Source organism: Lycium barbarum, chromosome 8, assembly GCF_019175385.1.
Source record: "Lycium barbarum isolate Lr01 chromosome 8, ASM1917538v2, whole genome shotgun sequence".
Classification (NCBI taxonomy): domain Eukaryota; kingdom Viridiplantae; phylum Streptophyta; class Magnoliopsida; order Solanales; family Solanaceae; genus Lycium; species Lycium barbarum.
In genome coordinates this window covers 3,930,923-3,956,964 of record NC_083344.1, presented here as the reverse complement: position 1 = coordinate 3,956,964, position 26,042 = coordinate 3,930,923, and the positions used below count along the sequence as shown (strand labels likewise).

The window sequence follows — 26,042 nt, the reverse complement described above, 5'->3', positions numbered from 1 at the left end:
ATTGAAGCAAACATCAAAATAAATACAGTATTGTATTTTAGCAACAAACGTACTCCTAACAACTAGCAATCGTCCAAACAAACAAGGTGTGAATTTCGAAGCTGATGTAAGAGTTAACACTGTAATTACAATTTCTTATATTACGTGTTTCATTTCCCCTCTTTGCATCTGTATCTGCAGGTACGCCCTTCTATCTTTGCATTTTTTTTTTTAATTTTTTAAATATATTTAAACACCTTTCTCTTCCCCAATTGATAATTTTTTGTGGGTTTTCTTGTGAGATTTTAAAGATTTGGCAGAAGTAGCATGTCCACAAGGAGTTCAATTAACTCAGTGTTTTCAGCAGATATATATAGGTAGAAAAATCATTAAAAAATCAATAAATATTAGAGAGATGTGCTCTATATTTTCAGCTAGGCTATATACTGGATTTTATTTAGTCTATTTAAAATTGTTATGAGGAGACCAATTGCAAATATTAGGATTACTATGTTATCTATTTGATTTAAATTATCTAAATCAAGTTAGGGGTAAGGTCTGCGTAAACTCTACCCTCCTCAGACCCCACTTTGTGGGATTCACCGGGTATTTTGTTGTTGTTAAATTATCTAAATTTGCAACGTCTATTTTTAAGTGTTCACCAACGATTTAGGCGGAGGCGGAACCACGGAGTAGAGGTGGATCGAGGATTTAAACTTGTTTCAACTTTTAAGATTTTTTGCGTTGAACCCATTGTTTTTAAAATTATGGGTTCATTTTTACTATTTGTTTCAATTTTATAGAATTTTACACATAAATTTGTGCTCCGCGTTAAAAGTACTGCGTTCAGATGAACCCGGTAACGTGACGGTGGATCCGCCTCTGCCGTGGAGCTAGGTGGATGCAAGGCGTTCGATTGAATCTCATTTCTCGTAAAATTATGCTAGGCAGAAATAGGGAAGAACAAATACTTTTGGGCATATATCAAGTGTTGAATTCCATTGACATAAGGAAGATTCTAGTGTAGCCGCAAAGATTGCTCAAAAAATGTTTAAGGTCACACGTCGTAGTCCCAGGTGTTTCATTCTTGCATTTTTTTCGATTCCCCTTGTTAGAATTCCTAGCTATGCCGCCGGTTATTCAAGCTTTGTTAAAATGTTGACTTATTGGAGCAAGGGGGACTTTTGTAGTTTATAAAAAGAATGCAAGTTAGAATGGGTATAAAGGCACTCTGCTGGGCCGTTATTTGCTGCTTCTTATGTGTTGAACTTCAAATTTGATATCCTGTGTATGACATTCTCCTTTGATTCTCTTATACTACAATGAAACCCTTCAATATATGCTGCTCTAGACATATTTTTACCCTTGAAGCTATTGCATATATGAGCTAGGAATTTGATCCCTCATCCTACCTCTTAGGGGCCATGTGGTTCAAAGATTAGGTGGTTTATCCCGGTACAAATCATGAGATTAAATTTATCCCGTGTTTGGTTGGAGTTATTAGCTAAAACCAGTATCATTTTTATACCAAAATCTTAGTATAACTTATCCCATATATAAGGTGGATTGCTTATCCAGGTTATTAATCATGAGAGATCCTGGTTTTGAACTAAATGACCCCTTAGGAGAGATTTTTGTATAAGCTATTAGCAAGTATGCCTACAGGATAGTTAGTGATTTTGAAGCTCATTTTCCAAGATGAATTGTACGTCTCATCGTGGTTGAGGCATTGTTTGTGATACCATATACACATGTTTATTTGTGTGGATTTTCAAGACATCACAGAATGTAGGATACTTTTCCATATCCAAATAGTCACGGCTCGAGGTGAAGCTAAGCATACACATCAGCCTTGTAAATATCTTATTTCCTCACTAAGATGTGCATGGTACATTTTGAGAAAATAGCTCATGATGGTTTAATTGTCTAGCCACACCGTTGTTTGCATGGCGGAAGACAATTATGTCGCGTTCATTATGGGCTTTTTTCAATTCCTTTTGTTGTTTCTTGGATATGTTAGGGTAGGTTGGTATAGTCTATCAGTAGTACCTGCAAAATTTTCTTATTTTTTTAGTTTCCCACCGGAGGGCGATACCCGTATTGAGGCCCCAAAGAATCCGGATTCAGATTCGGGTCGCATAGGGGGGAAGCGCTCCCTAACAGGATTTTTGTCATACCTAGGGCTCGAATTCGAGACTGCTCATTAAGGGTGGAGGAATCCTATCCATCCACGTACGGCAGAATATAGAGGTTATACAGTCATGTTGAAGTGGACATATGCATGCATGAAGCATCTTATAACATATTGACAAGCTTACAATTTGCCTTTATTAATATCGTAAAGCTTGAAAACATTCAAGTATAAAAAGAAAAGACAGGGATATCATATGTATGGTAGGCTCGGTGCTTTTTTGTAATGAATTAAATGATCGTTTTCATATGAATTCCATTTGTTTAAATTTTGATTTTGATTATGAGCCATACAACTTTGATTAACCGTATTTCGCCATCTTTGTGGCATTAATGTAGACCATCTAATTTGAGATATGTCGTATTGATAATGCTGTCTTAACCAGTTTTTCCTGTGCTGTTTAATGTCAACTAATACGCGATTTTCTTATTCTTTGCAGTGTTGGTTTATCTGACTAATCTCTCAAGTTAACACCCTCCAATCAGTTCTCTTTTGGTATTGGTCCCAAAGGCGGTAGAAAGTATAGATAAAACTGACTGTGGGGTCCGTTGACATTTTACTCAAGTTGAAAAGTAAACTATCTTCCTAGTTCCTACTTCTCGGAGGACCTCCTAGTTCAAAAACCTGATTTCCTTTCCCATAAGTCAGGGATCTTATAGGTCTTGCGTTTGAAGACTTGCTCTTTGTTATTTTGAGCCGTCTACCTCTTACTGTGAACTATCGAGTTCACACCCTTACTGGAGTGTTAATCCATTAGTTGACTTCTCTGGATATATCATGCAGCTTCCAGACGATTGTTTGCCCTTGATTTTTCAACACCTTGACTGCACATCTGACCGTGAATCATTTGGCTTAACATGTCGTCGTTGGCTTCAAATTCAAAATGAAAATACAAGATCTTTACAGTTCCAAATCGTATATCCTTATACTATGTTGAAAACTTCCTCATCATCTCAATATGACACCCATATGAGTACATTCCAATTATCTAGGCTTCTGAACCGTTTCCAGAACCTAGATTCATTGTCCCTTTCCAGATGCACCGAGCTTCCAGATTCAGCTTTGGCTTTGTTACCACAGCATGCCTCAAAATTACAAAGTCTTCATCTGGACTTTTGTTTTAGGATAACTGATAATTGTTTTTCCTCTGTGGCATCTGGTTGTTCTTTGTTGGTAATACTAAGTCTTTACCAGTGTAATGTTACAGATTACGGGTTAGAGGCCTTATCTAATTCTTGCCTAGCTTTAGAAGATCTGAATGTCTCGTATTGCTCTCGAATCTCTGACTATGGCATAAGAGCTATTTCACAGAACTGCCGTCATCTTAGAGCTATTAGGATATCCTACTGTGGAAATCTAACCGGTGCTGGCTTTCAAGGATGTTCTCAAACTCTGACTTATTTGGAAGCTGATTCCTGTAGGTAAGGGTGTCAAATGGGTGGGTTGGGCTGGATTTGGGTGGGTCAAAATGGCCTGAGTTAATAAATGGTCTTTGGATTGAAATGGGCTAAAAAGCAGGTCATACTCAACCCACCGATTTCTTCTTAAGTCTTAATTTCTTTGTTTGTTATTATATAATTTTTTGAGTACTGAATAAAACTATTTCTTTTCTTTATTATCACTATATATGACATTTAAAAAAAAAAAAAGTCTATATTTTAACTATGTTTTTATGGGTCAATTTGGGCTACATATTAGCCCAAGTTGGGCTGCATCAACCCTATTTTTAGATGAGCTGAAATGTGTTGGACTGAAATGGGATGAGCTAATAAATTGGCGGGTCACGGGTTGAGCAGATTATGTTTTCGTAGGCTAATTTTGCACCTTACCTGCAGGCTTGAACCTGAAGGAATACAGAGTATCCTAAGTGGAGGCGGTCTTGAATACTTGAGTATGTCTAACTTGACCTGGTGCGCTGATGTGGATGGTCTCGGATTTGCTGCAAAGTTAAAAGTGTTAAATTTTCGAATGTGCGAAATGATTGGCGATGACTGTATCATGGCAATAGCAAGGGATTGTCCGTCCCTTCAAGAATGGAACTTAGCAGTATGTCACGGGGTTAAAATAGGAGGCTGGGAGTCTATTGCATCACATTGTCATAACTTGAAAACGCTACATGTGAATGGCTGTAGAAATCTTACTGATCAAGGATTGCAAGCTTTGAGAACTGGATGCAAACGTCTTTCGGTTCTTTACATCACCAGATGTTCTCAAATCAGTGTTGTAGCTTTAGAGATGTTTAAAGTTGCAAGAGGAAATGTAGAAGTTAAAGAAGAAGAAATAGACTGTATTTGCCCTCACGGGGCCTTCAGGTTTTAATAGGTGGCTGGCTATAATCTTCAACTTGCTTAAGCTGTATCAAGATGAAATTTAGACCAGTTGTGTCCGCTGCACACAAGCATCAAGACATGTGTATAATTTCTTATCTGTTTTTTCTCCCATTAGCATCAAGACGTATGTGTATAATTTCTTATCTGTTTTTTCTCCCATTAAAAGAAAGTGATTTTGTAAATGCATGCATGTGTAATGAAACAGTTACAACTAATATTGCTGCAAGCTTGTACAAGATATATGGTCATCAATATAGTTGCTTATGTTTGTGTCTCCTTCCAATCCACCATGGTTGAAACCAGAGGCGGGCCCTGCATGGAGCCTAGAGGTTCACGTGCACCTGTTAACTTTGAAAGTCGTATTTCGTATTTATGACTCACGATCAAACACTCATGTCACTTGTAATTAATTTATTTTTATTTTTAAGCATCCGTTTTTGCACTTGTTGGGAAACCAAAAGAGAGTAAATGAGTGGGCTGAGAGTGAAACCTGCAAGAGTGCATACATTTTGGAGATTTTAACTCATTAGATCGGTTGGTTTCTATAAACACAAAAATAACATATCTTTTCAAACATTATAAATATAGCAACTTTATTAACAAATATAGCATTTTGACAAAAAAGAAAAAAGAAAAAAAACGAAAAAAAGAAAAAGGAATCAGCTTCCATTAATGCGTTTTGTACTGCATTTCCATAATTTCTCCCTCTAATGGTAAATAAAAATTTACTCAAACATCTTAAATATTATGAAAGAAATAACATCCCAAAAATCTTCCCCTCTTTAATGAGGTTCCCCTCGAAAGAATTTCTAATAAAAAAATTCTTCAAACATTATTTTTATGCTGGACAACTTTTTCTGTAATATACCTTTAATCTACTTCAGCTATATTATTTTATTACCGTTTTATATAATGTAAATATTCCATTAATATAGCATATATACTATTTATATGTATAATAAAACAATTTTTTTGTGGTGTGTGTATATATATATATATATACACACACACACTATTATGTGCAATATATTTGATAATACCGCTAATATATAATTTATCGTATATACCTTTGAAATAGAAAATACATAAGTACCACTAACCAAATATATAATATGTTTAGAATAAGATGTGTACCCAAATTTGAATTTTAAAAACAATGACACTAGAAGGAAAGGATTTTTTTAAATTTTTTTATGATATAATAAGGATATAAGAAACAAGGAGATTAGAGAAAGAACAAGAAAAAAAAAAGGAACATTTATGAGACAAACTGATGAGTTATGAGTTTTGATGACTGGCATATTAATCAGAAATCAGGTCTTCTAGGCACTGTACGATTGTGACAGCTGTAACGCTGCGACATCTGTTCCGATTTACAGAGCCACAACAGGACAAACAAACCATGCAATGTCTCTATCCATGTCACATGTTTATCACATGCTCTTCACTCGGCCCTTATATAAACAACATGTTGGCATTTGATTGACCTAGCAACTCAATACACATCATTCTCATTTGTTGAAAAGAGTAGCCGCCACTGCCTTCTCAGAGCGTTCAAGATCAAGACTAAATAACTCCAAGGACCAAATCCCTATACTGAAGATGTCTTAATTCCTAGGTTATTTTAGTCTTTATCTTTTGGTCTAAATATTATAAACCTACACTTCTTTTAAGAAGGGTTTTTGTAGGTGTTTGGTTCATTAAGCTTTTTTTGTTGACACATAACTAATTTTGTTATGGTGAGTTGAAATTCAACTAGAGGTAGTTGAATTAGTTTGGTTCTTGGCTAGAGTTAGTCGAGTAAGTTCTTGCAATAGAGGTATTCTAAAGGGAGGGATTAGTAGGCTAATTCCTTGATTGCAGAAGGCTTGTAATCTAAAAGACGTTGCTCAGTTAGTGAAGTTGGAAATCCTACCAGGGTAGGTCATGATTTTTAATCCGGTGAGCAAGGATTTTTCCATGTAAACATCGTATCTTGTTTACTTTCTGTTGTGACTTAAGGAAACAGATAAGGTACCTGGCCCCTTATTTGTTCTGGTGGAAGCCTAGAGTATCTCTTAAACAAAACTGCAGTACTCCAAAACAGACATGTAATATGTGTAGGAAAAAGTGGAATGGAGAATTGGTCTTCACATTGGATACGGTTGTCACCGTTCACTATTACTTCAAGTCTCGTCTTTGAGTTTCATCAAATCTACACTCCGACATGTCCTAAAGTGGGGGCATTTGTAGACAACGAAATTTTAGCGGATTTGAAATAAGACTCTAAAAGATGAGTTAGATCCATCTTCAAACTCTAAGGTAGGTTAGGGTTTCTTGTAGGCTACTCTATCTTAAACCCTAGCTTAAGCCTATATAATGGGACACATATTCCCTAAGAAAGGCATTTCGAATATCCCATAAACTCTTGGGTTGGGATCAAGACATCAAATATTATCTTTCAACTCGAAGTACCAAAGTGTTGTTTGACGTTCTTGGTGATCAAATATATCTCAAGGAGGTCCAAATCATCCTACGTTCGAGAAGTATACTACTAACTAGGGGTGAGCGTTCGTTTTTTTGGTTCAGTTTTATCAACTATTTCGGGTTCGATTTTTTGAAGGTTCGGTTCGGTTCTTTCGGTTTCGGTTTTTTAAAGTTCGGTTCGATTCGGTTTCAGTTTTTTTAATACAATACTAGAAGCGATTTCATTGACACTAATTCATATTCTCAAAAGCAATAAAACATAAAATTGATAAATTGAAATCAAAATCAAACAAACAGAATACACAAGAACAGAAAACTATAATCATGACATAGGATTACTAGGTGTTATATACATATCGTAAGAATAATTAAGAAAACACATAAAGGACATACATTAATCCTAAAGAGACATCCTAGTTACCTTTCTTTGTTAAGGATATTTGATTTTTTCAATTGAAGTGAAAAATTAGGGATACAAATGCAAAAGAAGACTTATTACAGTTGAGTTTTTTTTTATTTAAACTTAATGGGCCTGGACTATTTTAATTTTTTTGGGTAATGTATTAAGTTTCGGTGCGTGTTCAGTTTTAAGGTTCGGTTTTATCAAACTTCGGTTCGGCTATTTCGGTTTCGGTTTTTTGACGATGAACACCAAACACCGAACCAAACTAGTTCGGTTCGTTGAAGTTTCGGTTCGGTTCGGTTCATTTTTTTCGGTATTTATGCCCAGCCCTACTGCTGACGGCCCTCGAATTATGGAAACTTTTTAGGAGAGAAGCATTAAGGGAATAAATAGAATTGTACCCACACTCTTTATGAATAAAATATTCTTGTTTCTTCATTTTTTGTTTGTGATTGCAGTCTATTTTCCGTATATCAAAATTTGTTGCAAACAACTATAATTCCCAAATATTTATAGAATTTTGCTAACATATTATCTAATCTAATACATGTATCTTAGTTTAATTACAGACCTTTTATCATTCCTAGCTCATGAACTAGGTATATTCATTTAATTGGGATGAATCTAGCTAATTTATTTTTTTAACAGAAAAACTTAATATAGGAACCATGATTGATGAAAAGGACAATGAAATATTAACGGAAAACGAGAAATGTGTCCAAATAAGCAACCAACTTAGTAAAAAGCTTTTGTTTTAGTTTATGTGGCTAAGTCTAATAGGACACGAAATTTAAGAAAAAAAAATATATGGACAGCATAACATCAATATTACTATAATATTGAAATTTATGATTTTAAATCTATCATAATATTTGTTTGGCTATAGAAAATGATCTTTAAGAGTAAAATGAAAATCTTAAGTTTGTTATAAAATAAAAACGGTGTAATAAAAAAATAGCAAAATGAAGAGAGAGAGCATAAGAAGCAAGTGTAATAGTACTGTTTTTCTTTCTATTCTCAATCGTGTATATTTCCATCAACTACAGTAATAGTGGTGGCCCACATGGTCATCCACTTAATTTATTCATAACACTACCCCATGTATAAAATTGAATGTCCATGTAAAATATAAAATTCTAGTGAAGAAAAATATACAAGTTATTCCTAATATGTATTGCTTGCTGCCTCATTAAAAACCTTACTAGGAAAACTCGGTGGGACAAAACCTTGATTAAGGAAAAAAAAGTGCAGCGCCTATCTTACTCCCCCTGATAAGAGCATCATTTTGTATCTCGGTGAGGGCATATTTCAATCATGCGGATCAATTTCTTGAATATTAATGTTGGCAACTCCTTAGTAGATAAATCCGCCAAATTAGCACTTTGACCGAATTTGTTGAGCAACAATTTCACCATTTTGTTGAAGATCATGTGTGAAAAAGAATTTTGGTGAAATGTGTTTATTCTGTCTCCATCAGCTTTAGCTTTCAATATTGTTGGAATCTTATGGAGATACCACAGTTCCTTCCTAAATGTGTTGAGTTATTGATATCAACCATGTGTATTCTCGACTTGCATTAGTGTGTCTTATAGAATAGCATAATATGGAAGTCACCCACATGCAAATGAGTAATTGTCTGAGATCGTACAACTTCATGCAAATCATATAAATATCCTGCATTTGTATAGACAACAAGACCTTGGCAATATTTGTTAGAATAATCAAAAGTCATATCAATATTTGATTTCCTTCACATATAAATGTGTAGGAGTTATATTTTGCCTGCACATTAATAAAATATGTTATGCATAATCATAGTATTAGCAAGATATATAAGTGCACCTATTACACTAAATGATTTTTCATCAATTTCATGAGGTCTAAATGGATCTTTATTTATACAGGTGAGTTCACAACCATTGGGATATTCAATGGAATCACCTTTTCTATGTGTAACTTAACTAAGAGACAAATATTCTATTTATCAAATGATTGATTTGTAGGCCAAAAAGTTTTCAAAGTCATTTATCTTAAATTCGTGAGTAGAAAATCTATTGCTTTTAGAAACTCTTAAGAGGTCCAATAATATCCCAGTCATACACAATAATCATAACGACTTTAGATCCACACCTCTTTATAGAAACACAAGGCAATTATACCACATGTACGCTGATTTATTTTTCAATCCATATAAGGACTTATGAAACTTTATCGAACCAGTTTCCTGAAAACTAATTTATGCTTCAGGCACTTTGAATCTTTCAGGAGTTTTCATAAAGATTTTGTTGTCTAGCTAGAAATATTAATAGTGACAACAATTCATTATATGCATATCGAGTTTTCATGTATTGTCAGAATAATAAGATCTCTAAAATTGATTGCATCCACCACAGGAGAATATGTGTCCATATAATCAATGCCATGCCTTTGCGAAAAGAAAACCTTAATGCCATAAGTCGTGATTTATATCTAACAAATTTATTTTCTTCGTCTCATTTCCGCAATATATATAATGTACCCCACTGGCTTTCCACTTTCAGGTGTTTGGACTTCAAGTCCACAAGCTTCACATTTTTTTATCTGAAGTCACTAATACTCGATTGCACCTTTGGCCAATCATTTCTTCATCTGTATCATGACAAATTTAAACTTCAAGAATATCATCATAATATCGAGCGCTATATCATATATTTCGTCGACGATCTTTTGGATCAGTTCCATAGATATAGTTTATTGAGATCTCTTTATATTGATAAGTTTCAGGTACTTGAACCTTTTTCAAGGTTCGATGAAGTGTTATGTCTTGGGGCTCTTCTATAGCACTTGCCTTCTTATTATGACCATCATAATAATTTCTCCTCTCCTTGCAAGGATTTTTATCTTTGGAACTTATCGGTCTACCACGCTTCAGGCGTGCCGTAGACTCTGTCCTTCAGGAACTTTAATTCTAAATGAAGGATTTGTAGCTGGCATATAATATTCTTTTGGGTCAATGCGTCTGGCATTTGACTGGAATTATCCTTTTGAATGAGGATTATGCTAATAATAATTTATTTTACATAATATATTTTCCAACTACTTATCATTTCTCCCCCTGATGCTAGTAAGACTAACATATATCCCCAACCTTCTTTGGGGATCCATCTTTGTGCGTTGTGGTGGTGCAATTGAATTTATTACCGCACATTCAAATATTTCTAGATGGATATTATTCGGTTCCTGACCCTGAACCAATCGTGATGGGGGATTTATTATTACTTGTTTGGCTTGATGCATACAAGCGCTACTAAATGCTAAATAGCATATCCTATACCAAATTGGGAGTTTTATTCTCATACTCAATGGTTCAACTATCATTGGAGGCATACAATTTCTACCAAACCAACTATGGATATAAACAAGCATTATTAACATAATTGTATTGTTTGGAACCATGCTCTTAATTTATCAATTTCCGCAAACTACCTTGCAAAAATCAACTGGCAAGTAGATACCAAACACACATGTGACCAAATCATAGATGCATCTATTAAAATCATATAATAGTAGATGGTCCACATGGAAAGTGACTAAGATCATTTATATATATCACCTTTTATACGTTCCAAATCTATAGGGATCCTAATCCCAGCCTTAGCTGGTCTGATAAAAGATTTAATGATCATAAGCAGCACAAGAGAATTTCTTGAAGAATCTTTTATATTTTCTATATAGAACCATGTGAATTCTCAATTATTTTGCATTATATTTAAATCGGGATGGTCAACCCGTCATGCCAACTGATGTTTATTTCAACAAACTTCTAGTTTACTATCGTATGCAATTCCGTCATCATACTCATATTATGTGTAGTACAAGCAGGAAGGAAGCAGAGTATTTCACATTTGTATTTCTTACCCGCTATGACGGTAGTAATGCAAAGATATTAAATATTTGATTAATTTATAGTCTCATTATGAATACCCACTTTGGCGAATACCTTTGAAACTCAATAAGTTTATTTGAGACTTACTACAATATAATGCTTTCTTGATAATCAATTTAATTCCTCCAATGTAGTAATAAATTAGCTCTTCCGGAGCTGCCAATTAATTGTGTACTACCACACATTTCATAACATCATCTGTATGATGAACATACCTTTAAAAGAGAATATTATATCATTTGAGTCATGATAAAAAAATATTTTAGGCAAGAACCGTTTCTTGCTTTAATCTTTTCCCTTAAATAATCATCATCGGCAAGGTGATCAATGATCATTTATATCACAATATCGATTTCTCTCAAAACTTCCCCATGAGGTGAGTTGTGGTATAGTATAACCAAACATAAGCATGTATTTATGAATATATTATCACATCTTGCCACAATCACTTTAAAGAATGTGCCAGCAATCACAGTGCTTATCACAAGTTACATTTTTTTTCAAGGAATGAACTATAATCCTTTGTATGCGCTTCATAAATGTTCACTATAAGTTCCTTGTCATGCCTTGAAATTTATTATATTTATATGATCCACCTCAAGATCATTTTGAAAGGTCGAGTACATCTCTACTTTGTACTCCTTTATTTTTATGGAGGATTTATAAAATCTATTAAATTAAGTCGCACAACAACTGCATGCTCAATGACCTTTCATATCGCATTGATGATAAAAATTATCTTCACCTTTTGGAGGACCATTTTGAGAACCCATAATGTTCTTCCCTTTTATAATTATCATAATGATGACTAATATTATTTTATCCTTTATCACGCCCACGTTCATTCATATAGCCACAACAAATTTGTTGTCATCTTTCAGACTTATCATATTTTGCTACCAAGTTCACTTTAGGAAATGGAGAAAAGTTAGTGGGACAAGCTTCACAATTTTATCAAGAGCATATTGATTTGTTCAGTCATCATCATATCATCGATATCGTGCATTGAGACTTAAACCCAATGTCTTATTTGTATAAAGGTGTTTTAAGCCATAATGCGATGGGACTTGAACCCAACTTTTTATATTATCATCATAATGTATCGGGATTCAAACTCCATGTCTTATTCTCTTGGTGCAATGGGACTTGGCACCACTGTCTTACCTTAAACCAATAGCATAATAGGCCAAAGTGAACTGAGACTCATTCTCGAGTCTCTTAAATAAAGTACCACTTTATGATTTTACGCATAACCAAATTAAGTTTTACCAAGACATGAAATATACCAATTCTTGTGGTCGAACATTTCTTGTAACCCGTGTTATAGTTCAAAGTGGACCATAAAATCATGTCATAATATCTCTCGAATTTTTCATATTGCTCTTCGGGAGCAATTTTGTGACATGATATAATAATATTTCTCATAAACATATCTTTAATTGTAGCCACAATAGACTTATGAAAATTTTACCACTTTTGATGGTTACAAGCATAATTAAATTTGGTAATAACTAGGCTTAGAAAATACTACCACGTACAGTGGTCATATATTTTTCTTCTGCAAACTCTATGGGAGTTTAATTGTATCTTTTATGAAAAAATACACTTTATATGTATACATAGTAAAATGATGAAGAGTGCAGAGAAGGTCATCTTACATGTATAAAGCTACAATCCTCATAAAGAAGTGTGAACATGCTTTCGGACAATGAATGGGTTTAACAATAATACTTTGTGTCAGCTCGTGACAATTATTTGGTCAAACTTTCTCTAATACTACAAAACTGAGTTTCAAACAAACCAAATTCAATACTTACCCGTTTCTTAATATTAACCCATAAAACCGTATACCTGCTATAGGAAAAAGATTATTGCTCTTCACCCCAAGAGCCCTTCTATGGCTTGGTGAAAAATCTCCTTTATTGATATCTTGTATGTCACGACCCGACTAGGGCCTCGACGAGCGCCGGGTGCTAGCCCACCCGGGCACCTCTTAGCTTACACTTATGCTTACATTTAGGTGAGCCACATAACTAGACATGCATTTACTTTCATTCGTCAAACTAGTCCCATTTGGACAACAACATCTTTATATCATCATAGGCACTTATGCCACATCAATGTACACGGGTCGACGAGGCCAACAAAATGATATACAAAATATAGGCCGACAACGCCAGACATATCTAACCACATACACGTGACTACGAGCCTCTAAGAGTATAACATATCACATTAGCGGGACAGGACCTCGCTATGCCCATAATTATGTACACAAAAAAATGAGTACCCAAAAGATATGGCTCCGAAGGAAATGGAGCTCTGCTATGAAATCTCTGGATAAGCAGCTATGGATCAAGTCTGTCTCTCTGTGCACCTGCGGGCATGATGCAGCGTCCACAAACAAAAGGACGTCAGTACGAAGAATGTACTGAGTATGTAAAGCATGATCAACATCAATATACAAGTATAATGAACAACATGTGAAATATCATAGGAGGGGAGACAATGATATCGTCGTCATAGTACTTACTTGCCTTTCATAGATACTTTCCACTTCCCCTACGTGTTTATATACATACATCATCATCCATATTCCGTACTAGTGCTCGCACCATGTTTGTACTCGTACTCATAGGAGAGCCCTTATTCGTATTCCTTTACATAGTCTTATCACATTCATATTCATATTATATACATAGTCATTCCATATACATAGTGTTTACATAGCGTACTCGATCATGCATATAGGTTCGGTGATCATACGTACCTGGACAACCAAGGCTCAGTGTTACACGTACCTGGCCCTACCAAGGCTCAGTGTTATCCGTACCCAACTGCAGTGGTGCGTGCGCGTTACTTAATCGTATACATACATTATACGCATTCATATACATATATTCTACCCGGCATTATAAGCTCGGGGTTTTATTATAGCCCTTCATAGGCACATATAAGTATACTAGCCCGTAGGCACCTTTAACGTCATTATTATTATTATCATCATTACTATCATCACCATTATCGCTACGCCTATATCATAGGCTTACTCATCATATGAGGTGCATAGTACAATCGTGGTACATATCAAGGATCTTGAGCTTATGAGCTCAGAATATCAATCATTCGAAGACAACATACTCATATAGAGTATTTAGGAATTTGGCCAAAGAAACATGCCTTATTAAAGAAGGGTTATCCTTACATACCTTTTCGTCGGACTATTTGATACTTGTGCGTTCCTCTCCAATGCTAGCATTTCTACCTTCATTAAGGGCGTACTATTGTTAGGATCGACAACTAACATTCATGACTAAATCTAGAGAAAATAGGACAACATCTCCTCTATTTATACAACATTTTCCCATATTGTAATTCAACTACCAAACGTCAACAATACATCCGCTATATCATAACAATGACCATTAATCATTCACATTATCGCATTACTCAATTTACTCACAATTCTCCAAATTCAAGATCATAACACATGATTTCGTCCAGTCACACACAATGTCTAATTCATGATCTTAACGTCATTTATAACCCATTCGTGTCACAACACAACAATAATCATGATTCAATTCAACCTATTTCTCAAAATGTCACTATTCATCATTCATAACCCATTTCATTATACTCTTCTAAGGACCAAACATTTTAACTCTTAAATACCTTAAACAACATATAAATACCATGAATCTTACCTTATATGTTGTAGGAACAAGATTTAATCGATAATACTCCACTTGAGCAAAAACCCTAATTTTCCTCCATTTGAATTTCTTGACTTTAGAAGATCTTTGATGGGTTCTTACTCTTGATTCACTTGGTTGTGTTGTTAATCACTACAAACTCTTGAAAACTTATATAATAGGTGTAGATATATGTTTTAGAGATAAGGGGGTAAAAGGAAATGAAATGAAATAACCTTGGTCCCTTACATTTATTGAGCAAAAACCTGTCCCGACCAAATATACGGACCAACATACGGTCCGTATAAAATCTACGGACCGTATGTCCTGGCCGTATGTTTGGTCTAGAGAGTTTTTCCAAGCTGGGTTGATTATACGGTCCAGACATACGGACTGTATAAATTATATGGCCAGTATGTTTGGCCGTATAATCCCAGTGATCCCGAATTTCGTTTCGTCCATTTGTTTGATCTCCAATCCTTATGGAACCTTCTTAACACTTGTTCAACACTTCAATACCAATCCAAGGGACGTTATCACTCTTCTCCTAGACATAATTAAGTCCTTTCTAACTCATTACTCGTAATTCCTTTCCAACACTTATCCAATACTTTACCTTCTCTCTAGCAATCATCTTCCCCCCATCTCTAACATCTTTGAAATCTTCTCTAGAGTTCGTTAAGCGTTATCGCTTACTCATGAACATATCGTATACTCATACTCCTTACTAGCTCAGTCACTTGCGTACCAACGAAAGATTTTTCGAGATGTAACATTGTACTTTCTTCATAACAGAAAGATGTATACCTGCCATCTCTTTCTTTCTCCGTAGGTTTGTAATTATACTAAACAATTAAAATTGATCAACGCGATTCATTCTTACCTTCTCTTTAAAATTGCTTCCTAAACCTGAAATTAAATCAAAATAAGTGCTCAAAATGGTAGAGTCTCGTGCTGATACGTGTTATAAAATAAAAATGATGTAATAAAAAAAGTAGTAAAACAGAGAGAGAGAGAGAGCCTAAGAAGCAAGTGTACTAGTACTGCTTTTATTTCTATTCTCAATTGTGTAAATTTCCATCAATTATACATGGTTATATATAAAGCTTTAAACTTGCAAAGGCAAGCTTGCTACAGTAGTGGTGGTGGCCCACATGGTCGTCCACTTAATTTATTCACAACAAAGTTTAGTTTTTTAAAATTTTTTACTCATTGTATCTTCTTTTAAGACCTAATTATTAATATTAACTATCCTTTTATTTAATTATATTTAGTAGCTAATTAAATTTTCTAAATTAAAAATGGTAGCTATATCAAAAAATACATACCCAAACACATATATCTTTCTTTTTTCTCAATCACTACCCATTTCAGATTTTTCATTTCTCAAAACCCTAAAAAATCTCTCTCCTTCTCTCAACCACCACCACTATGGCCGCACCCCCCCTCTCTCTTCTCCCTCTCCCTCTATGCTCACCCCCCCCCCCCCCTCTCTCTTCTCTGTCTCCCTCTATGCTCACCCCTCTCTTTCTTTTCACTCTGCAGATCTGGCCGTGTGCATTGTTGGTGGCGGCGGTGATGGACTGATTTTGGGATGGCGGCGGGGAAGATGACTTAGAGGTGGAGAGATTAGGGTTTTGTTGGTGATGGAAAGATTAGGGATTTTTGGTGGTGGTGGTGTCTCAGATTTGGGTTTTTGGTGGTGATGGTGTCTCAGATTAGGATTTTGGTGGTGTTGGAGAAATTAGGGTTTTTTGGTGGTGGTAGTGTCTCAGATCTGGCCATGTGTATTTGTTATAAGCCAAATACAAATACATTCAAAAATCTGCATCTCACAAATATACTGTTTTTAATGTATTTGCCTTTGTATTTTTTAGTGCATTTTTTAGTGTATTTTGTTAATAGCCAAACACATTATTTTTTTGAATGTATTTGTCTTGTATTTGAATTTTTTGGTCTTGCATCTGAATGTATATGCTGAAATCCATTCAAATACATGAAAATTTGAATATATTTGGCTTCATAGTAGTTGGAATGTACACAATGTATTTGAAATACATCAAAAAAAGCCACTGAAATACATAAAAAAAAAATCACTAAAATACATCAAAAAAAATATATATATTAATATCTAATAGCTCCACCATTAAAGTCTAAAATCAAGAATCATGTTTTTTTTTACCTTGTTCTCATGTATTTGTTGGCAACAAATACACGCGAAAACATACACTATTTTGCAAAAATGTAGCTACAAATGGTAATATTTAAAAGAGTAGATACAAATGGTAGGAAGCTACAATAAGGTAGTTATTTGAGTAAGTTTGCCAATTTTTTACCCCTCTCCCTAGGAGCTATTTCTTTTTGTTCCTTTGACGAATTGAACTTACAACCTTCGAGTCAGAGGTGGAGGGCGCTTACCATTTGATCAACCCCTTTTATCGCTTAAATTTAATTGATTAAAATTTTAGAAAGTCAGTGTTCTTCTTAAAACAAATTAAAAAGAAAATATTCCTATATACGAGAACAAAGAGTAGTTTAAGTTTATTTTTTACCCAGCTGGAGCAACATTAATGAGAGGGTATAGATGCAACTTGTTTTTTCTAGCGACAGCGTAGATTGATTCCGGAGAGCAAAGTTGTATAACTTCAGCTAATACTAGAGACCATCAAAGGTTAGTATAAGATGGTAAATATCCTCCATCTTTACTAGTGTCAAGTTCGAAAAAATAATTATTAATAAAAAATCGACCGCGTGGAATCAAAAAATTACAAATGATCTTATGTGTAAGCCGACGACAAAATATTATTGTCACAAGAATTTACAAAATCATATAGGAACATGATATTCTAGTAGAATTTATATATAGCTGGACGATTAAAGAATAAAATTTCATTCTAAAAATAATAAAAAGGCTATTGAATTAACATCACAAGCAAATACAAAAGAAATGCAAGTGCACATTGCGAGATGTATTGATGGAAAAAAAATTTGCATATGTCGGACTAGGATAAAGATGCTTTTCTTGAAAGAGAAAGAAAAAGAGGAAAAAGAAATTAAAAAAATTGTACTGGAGTAATTATTTCTTTTTCAAATTTTGGCAATAATAAAGTAAAATTGTCAAACCCCTCATCTACCATTGATGCACAACACAATCCGGATTAACAAGACCAGTGAGAAGCCTTTCATATTCAAAAACATGCCCATTGTAATCCATAGTTTGGGATTTGGGGAGAGTAAAGTGTACGCAGTCCTTATCTCTGTCTTGTGGAGGTAGAGAAGTTATTTCTAAAAAACCTAAGTAATGCTTATCCAAGTAGATTTAAAAGGAGAAAAAAAGAAGTAATGAAGACATTACAAATAAAAGGGGCCATCATAAAGCATACATAGAAAAGGAATAGTAACCACTACCAAATAAAATAACAACCGAAGCACAATAAGCAATAGATAGTAGCGGAAATTGAGAGACTAAACACTACGAGAATCGTGCTAATACTACTGATATGCAAGGAGAAACCTATCTTACACGACAGCGAGAAAATGCTTGACTACCTACTAGCCTAATTCACGACCTCCATAACTTCTTATTTAAGATCATGTCCTCTTAAGCTAGAGATGAGGTATGTATGGTCTAGTTATCTCTCCCAATGTTTCTTCTGCCTCTACCTATCCTTAAGCCAATCATAGTTAACTTCTTCACTGGGGTACCTACATCTCTCTTATTCACATGCCCAAAGCCCCAAACTATCCTGGTCTCGCTTTTCTCATGTTGCCTACCAAGTTTTCCCAGTCTTTCTTATTCATATGATTGAATCTTAAATGATGAATGTCCTGCAAAGCCAGAGTATAGGCTACGGATTACGCCTTATTGAGTAAATTTTATATTTATTTTAATAAACTTATTTAACATGCAATAATTACCAATTTAAAATTTAGTACTTTGAATGCAGTAAAATCTTGAACCTCATAAACTTCAAATCTTGATTTCACTGCTGACATAACTTGTTTGGATGGTTGTTAAACTAAATGAAATAACGTTTGGATAGATCGTAGCATTTTTCATTGATACATAATGACACACATTAACAATCTGAAGAATTAATATATATATATATATATATATATATATATATATATATATATATATATATATATATATATATAGTAGGATACGAGATAATTAAGAATTATTAAAGGTAGAATAAAAATACGATTATTAAATAAAAGGCTAAGTACATAAACATGCATTCAAATTTTGCTTCAACTAGCAAGTAAGCACTCCAACTTTGAGAGTGCACATATAGACACCTCAACTCTACTGTGTCTCATGGACACCCAATGCTGAGGTGACTGATAAGTTAGTGTTTTATCAACTTATCTCTTTTTTAATCTTAGATTTTTGCTATGTTTGATTGAAAAATAGTGCATTTAATGTCGTTTACTTCCATTTTACGAGTTTTATGTGATTTAGAAGTGATCGGAAAGAAACCAAGTGAAAAACAAGTCAAAAAGATGTCAAATTGAAGAAATGGAAAAAGTGCAAAAACTGGACAGATTTGTAAATCTGAAATTTTGGGGCCTATTTTGTTATTTTTGGACTTGGAAAAATGAGGGAACTATAAAAACAAGACTTGGAGAAATTACTATCATCTTTGGCCATATTTACAAGCTTGGAGAGCTAGGATTTTTGCATCCACACTTGGGGATTAAAGATTTGAAGATTTTGATAGGAAATTTCTTAATCCTTTACTCATTTCTTCAATTCCTTGCTATGTATTGACTATTTAAGGGTGTAGTTTTTCATTTCAATGCTTGAAACTTGTTTATGAAAATATACATTGTTAAAGTTTGGATTGCAACTCTTATTATGCTTATGTATTGAATGATTTTTATTTCTAGTGAAGTGAGTTAATGTTTTTCTATTAACTCTTCAACTTTAATGACTTTTAATGGTGGCCAACATATTTGTGCCTAAATACTTTTCCTTTGCTTGAGAAAGAAAGTAAAAGTTAGGAAAATAGTTAGATAGCAAAGATTTGAAACTTTAAACCCCATTTAATAACTTGAGTTAGAAATAGGAAAGTTACTTGAGATTATTGATTGTTCTCATTTTCCACATTCTAAGGCTTGAGAAAGTTTAGTAATGACATTCATCAATTTGGTATCGAGAGACTTTTGATGAGATTTTAGAAATCATTATCTTTTAACATAAACTCGCTCTTAGTTGTAAAATCGTGAAATACATTAGATCGGTACGTGAGAGTAATTTCCTTTGTATCCATGCTTGTGGTCATTGATCATTTTATCCACTTTCTAGTTAGTTTTATCTTTATTAGCTGTTAAACAAAAAAAATCAAATATTGAAAAAGTGTTTGACTTAGTTTAGTTGGTGATAATTCCTTATTTGTTTAAATTGCCTTTATATTGTAACCTGCGGATTCGACCCCGACTTGCAGTTGGGTAATTAAATAATAAAGCGACGATCGTGTGCACTTTCTTTTTGAGGAGTGGATTTGGACTTATCAGTGACTCATAAATTTTGGAGGTGTCTATTCATTTCATTTGTAAGTTGGAGTGTATAACCGAAACAGTAAAGACGAGTTAACGTGTCTAGATGTGCATTCTCAGAGTTGAAGTGTTTAATTGCCGGTTAAGGTTAAGTTTGAGTGTATGTTATATACTATGCCTAAATAAAAAGTAAAGTTATAATGAGAAGAAAAAATAAGATACACGACTACACCAAACTGGTGTTACATAAAATAAGACTTTTCATCGTTTAATTTAGAGACAATGGCCAAAAAATACACATCAAGTAACACATTTTTTTGAGTTTTCTATCTGAACTGATAGTTGAGGTGTGTATTACAAACTAGTTGGTGATGGTTCAAGTAGGAAAATTGAAAACTGATAGTTGAGGTGTGTTTGCAAACTAGTTGATGATAGTTTAGGTAGAAAACCCTCACACTTGATAGTTTACCTTTAATTTAACATGGGAAAAGGTGCAAATATACGCCACAACTTTGCGATTTAGAGCAGATATACCCCTCATTAAGAAAGTGATATATATATACTCTGTCGTTTTAAAATAGTGCAAATATACCTTTTCTGCTGATGATTTTTTTTGTAAAAATCATTTAGCTTCTTTTTTAATTAAAATTGTCATGTTACTTTAAAAAAAAAAAAGTCTACTCCTTTTTTTAATAGACATATTTTTCTAAAGTCACATGGTAATTTTTTTTGGTGGGTCGAGTTTGGTTCGTTTCAAAAAATGAATAAACTAATTTTTTTAAAGTAAGATATTTTTTTAAACGAACTAGACCCGTCACACAAAAAAAAAACTAGCACGTGGCTTTAGAAAAATAAGTCTTACTCAAAAAAATTGGTAGACCTTTTTTTAAAGCCACATGCCATTTTTTTAATTAAATAAACTAATTGATTTTTTTTTTAGATTCTGTTAGCCAAAAGGATATATTTGCATCATTTGTGTAACGGCTGGTTATATTTGCACCATTTTCTAACGACAGATATATATATACACTCTTATTTTAACGAGCTATACATTTATTCAAAATCACAAAGTTGAGTAATATATTTGCACCTTTGCCCATTTAACACTGACAATATTAGAGTACCATCAAAATAAATAGAGTATTGTATTTTAGCTTAAATAACAATACACAACAAAAGTACTCCTAACAACTAACAACCGTCCAAACAAACAAGGTGTGAATTTCGAAGCTGATGTAAGAGCTAACAGTGTAATTCCAATTTCGTATATTACGTGTTTCACTTCCCCTCTTTGCATCAATTTCTCTCTGTATCTGGAGGTACGCCCTTCGATCTTTGCATCTGTTTTTTTTTTTTTTTTTTTAATATATATATTTAAACACCTTTTCTCTTCCCCAATTGATACTTGTAGTAGTTTTATAGAACCAAGATTTGGCAGAAGTAGCATGTCTATAATGAGTTCAATTAAGTCAGTGTTTTCAGCAGATATATATAGGTAGAAAAATCACTAAAAATTCAGCCAATATTAAATTCTGAAACCTTACCTCTTTTAGTATTTGAACCAATTACTACTATTTGTTTTTTCATAGAGTTTTCATGTGTAAGTTGTGGTGGATTAAGAAAAGGTTTTTGTAGAGGGAAATGCTCTATATTTTCAGATAGGCTATATACTGGATTTTATGTCGTCTATTTAAAATTGTTATGTGGAGACCAATTGCAAATTTTAAGATTTCTGTGTTATCTAAATCAAGGTAGGGGTAAGGGTCTGTGTACACTCTATCCTCCCCAGACCTCACTTTGTGGGATTTCACTGGGTATGTTGTTAAATTATCTAAATTTGCAACGTCTATTTTTAAGTGTTCACCAACAATTCAGGCGGAGGCGGAGCCACGGAGTAGAGGTGGATCCAGGATTTAAACTCTATGATTTCAGCTTTTAAGATTTTTCGCATTGAACCCATTGTTTTTAAAATTATGGGTTCATTTTTACTATTTGTTGCAATTTTATAGAAATTTTACACATAAATTTGTGCTCTGCGTTAAAAGTACCGAGTTCAGATGAACCTGGTACCGTGACGGTGAATCCGCCTTTGCCGCGGAGCTAGGTGGACGCAAGGGGTTCAATTGAATCTCATTTCTCGGAAAATTATGCTAGGTAGAAACGGGGAAGAACAAATACTTTTGGGCATATATAAATTGTTGAATTCCATTGACACAAGGAAGATTCTAGTGTAGCGGCAAAGATTGCTCAAAAAATGTTTTAGGTCACACGTTGTAATCCCAGTTGTTTCATTCTTGCAATTTTTTGATTCCCCTTGTTAGAGTTCCTGGCTCTGCCGCTGGTTATTCAAGCTTCGTTAAAATGTTGACTTATTGGAGCGAGGGGGACTTGAAAGCTATCTGTAGTTTATTAAAAAAAAAAAATGCAAGTTAGAATGGGTATAAAGGCACTCTGTTAGGCCGTTATTTGCTGCTCCTTATGTGTTGAACTTATTTCGAATTTGATATCCTATGTATGACATTTTGCTTTGATTCTCTTATACTATAATGAAACCCTTCAAAATATGCTGCTCTAGACATATTCTTACCCTTGAAGCTATTGCATATATGAGCTAGGAATTTGACCCCTCATCCTACCTCTTGGGGGCCGTTTGGTTCAAGGATTAGGTGGTTTATTCCGGTACAGATTATGGGATTAAATTTATCCCGTGTTTGGTTTAGAGGTATTAGCTAAAACCAGTATCATATTTATACCAAAATCTTAGTATAACTCATCCCATATAGAAGGTGGATTCACTATCCAGGTCATTAACCATGAGAGATCCTGGTTTTGAACCAAATGACCCCTTAGGAGAGATTTTTGTATAAGCTATTAGCAATTGCATCTACAGGATAGTTAGTGCTTTTGAAGCTCGTTTCCAAGACGAATTGTGCATCTCGTCCTGGTTGAGGCATTGTTTGTGATACCATATACACGTGTTTATTTGTGGGATACAAGTAACACTACTATCACAGTTGGTACATTTTTGAAGACATCACAAAATGTAGGATACTTTTCCATATCCAAATATTCAGGGCTCGAGATGAAGCTAAGCATACACATCAGCCTTGGAAATATTTTATATCCCCACTAAGATGTGCATGGTATATTTTGAGAAAATAGCTCCTGATGGATTAGTTGTCTAGCTACACCTTTGTTTGCATGGAGGAAGACAATTATGTAGCGTTCATTACCGGATTTTTTCATATTGAAGTGGACATATGCATACGTGAAGTATCTTACAACATATTGATGAGCTTACAATTTGCCTTTATTAATGTCATAAAGCTTTAAAACATTTAAGTATAAAAAACAAAAGACAAGATATCATATGTATGGTAGTCAGTGCTGTTTAATGTCAACTAATACACGATTTTTCTTATTCTTTGCAGTGTTGGTTTATCTGGCTAATCTCTCAAGTTAACACCCTCCAATCAGTTCTCTTTTGGTATTGGTCCCAAATGCGGTAGAAAGTATAGATAAAACTGACTGTGGGGTCCGTTGACATTTTACTCAGGTTGAAAAGTAAACTATCTTCCTAGTTCCTACTTTTCGGAGGACCTCATAGTTCAAAAACCGGATGTCTTTGTCATAAGTCAGGGATCTCATAGGTCTTGCATTTGAAGCCTTGCTCTTTGTTATTTTGAGTTGTCTACCTCTTACTGTGAGCTATCGAGTTCACACCCTTACTGGAGTGTTTAACTTGGTCGAAATGGATAATCTATTAGATGACTTCTCTGGATATATCATGCAGCTTCCAGACGATTGTTTGCTCTTGATTTTTCAACATCTTGACTGCACATCTTACCGTGAATCATTTGGCTTAACATGTCGTCGTTGGCTTCAAATTCAAAATCAAAATAGAAGATCTTTACAGTTCCAATGCCCTTATACTAGGCTTAATATCTCCTCATCATCTCAAAATAACGCCCAAATCAGTACCTTCCAGTTATATAGGCTTCTGAACCGTTTCCGTAACCTAAAATCATTGTCCCTTTCTGGATGCACCGAGCTTCCAGATTCAGCTTTGGCTTTGTTGCCACATCATGCCTCAAAATTACAAAGTCTTCGTCTAGACTTTTGTTTTGGGATAACTGATAATGGTCTTTCCTCTGTGGCATCTGGTTGTTCTTTGTTGGTAATACTAAGTCTTTACCGGTGTAATGTTACAGATTATGGGTTAGAGGCCTTATCTAATTCTTGCCTAGCTTTAGAAGATCTGAATATCTCGTATTGCTCTGAAATCTCTGACTATGGCATAAGAGCTATTTCACAAAACTGCCGTCATCTTAGAGCTATCAGGATATCCTACTGTAGATATCTAACCGGTGTTGGCTTTCAAGGATGTTCTCAAACTCTGACTTATTTGGAAGCTGATTCCTGCAGGTAAGGGTGTCAATTGGGTGGGTTGAGCTGGATTTGGGCGGATCAAAATGTGTTGAGTTAATTAATGGCCTTTGGGTTGAAATGGGCTAAAAAAAGCGGGTCATACTCAACCCACCAAATTCATCTTTAAGTCTTAATTTCTTTGTTTGTTATTTTATAATTTTTTGAGTACTGAATAAAACCGTTTCTTTTCTTTATTATCGCTATATATGACATATCAAATAAAAAAAAAGTCTGTAGTTTGACTGTTTCTATGGGTCAATTTGGGCTACATATTAGCTCAAGTTGGGTTGCATCAACCCAATTTTCAGATGAGCTGAAATGTGTTGGACTGAAATGAATGAGCTAATAAATTGGCGGGTCACGGGTTGAGCAGGTTATGTTTTCGTGGGCTAATTTTTGCCACCTCTACTTGCAGGCTTGAACCTAAAGGAATATGGAGTATCTTAAGCGGAGGCGGTCTTGAATACTTGAGTATGTTTAACTTGTCCTGGTCTCATCGTGTGAATTGTCTCGGATTTGCTGCAAAGTTAAGAGTGTTAAATTTCCGGATGTGCAGAATGATTGGCGATGATTGTATCATGGCAATAGCAAAGGATTGTCCGTTGCTTCAAGAATGGAACTTAGCAGTATGTCATGGGGTTAAAATAGGAGGTTGGGAATCTATTGCATCACATTGTCACAACTTGAAAACGCTACATGTGAATGGCTGTAGAAATCTTACTGATCGAGGATTGCAAGCTTTGAGAAGTGGATGCAAGCGTCTTTCAGTTCTTTACATTACCAGATGTTCTCAAATCAGTGTTGTAGCTTTAGAGATGTTTAAAGTTGCAAGAGGAAATGTAGAGGTTAAAGAAGAAGAAATAACGTGTATTTGCCCTCATGGTGCCTTCAGGTTTTAATCGGTAGTTATAATCTTCCAAGTGCATGAAATTCAGACCAGTTATGCTCACTGACACAAGCATCAAGATGTATGTGTATAATTTCTTACTATATGTTTTTTCTCCCATTAGAAGAAAGTGATTTTGTTAATTCATGTATATGCTATGAAACAGTTACATTAATATTGGTGGAAGCTTGTACTAGATATGTGATTATCAATATAGTTGCTTATGTTTGTGTC

At 34.4% G+C, this 26,042-nt stretch overlaps 1 protein-coding gene across 10 annotated transcripts; it reads left to right on the top strand.

Moving 5' to 3' along the window:
- On the top strand, nucleotides 1-26,042 carry LOC132605747 (F-box/LRR-repeat protein 12-like). 10 transcript variants are annotated; one of them, XM_060318971.1, is made up of 3 exons: nucleotides 1-180; nucleotides 2,610-3,591; nucleotides 4,006-4,774. In XM_060318971.1, the coding sequence occupies exons 2-3, from the start codon at nucleotides 2,948-2,950 to the stop codon at nucleotides 4,487-4,489; spliced, it is 1,128 nt and encodes a 375-aa protein (XP_060174954.1). In that variant the 5' UTR covers nucleotides 1-180; nucleotides 2,610-2,947; the 3' UTR covers nucleotides 4,490-4,774. The 10 variants fall into 10 exon arrangements, with proteins under 10 accessions (XP_060174954.1, XP_060174948.1, XP_060174955.1 ...); XM_060318965.1 differs by lacking the exons at nucleotides 2,610-3,591; nucleotides 4,006-4,774 and adding exons at nucleotides 23,926-24,919; nucleotides 25,338-26,042 and having other exon boundaries at nucleotides 18-180; XM_060318972.1 differs by lacking the exon at nucleotides 1-180 and adding an exon at nucleotides 187-356.

Coding starts and splice junctions, on each gene's coding strand:
- LOC132605747 (XM_060318965.1), top strand. CDS start 24,246: ATGGATAATCTATTAGATGACTTCTCTGGATATATCATGCAGCTTCCA. Junction 24,920..25,337: donor TTGGAAGCTGATTCCTGCAG/GTAAGGGTGTCA, acceptor CTCTACTTGCAG/GCTTGAACCTAAAGGAATAT.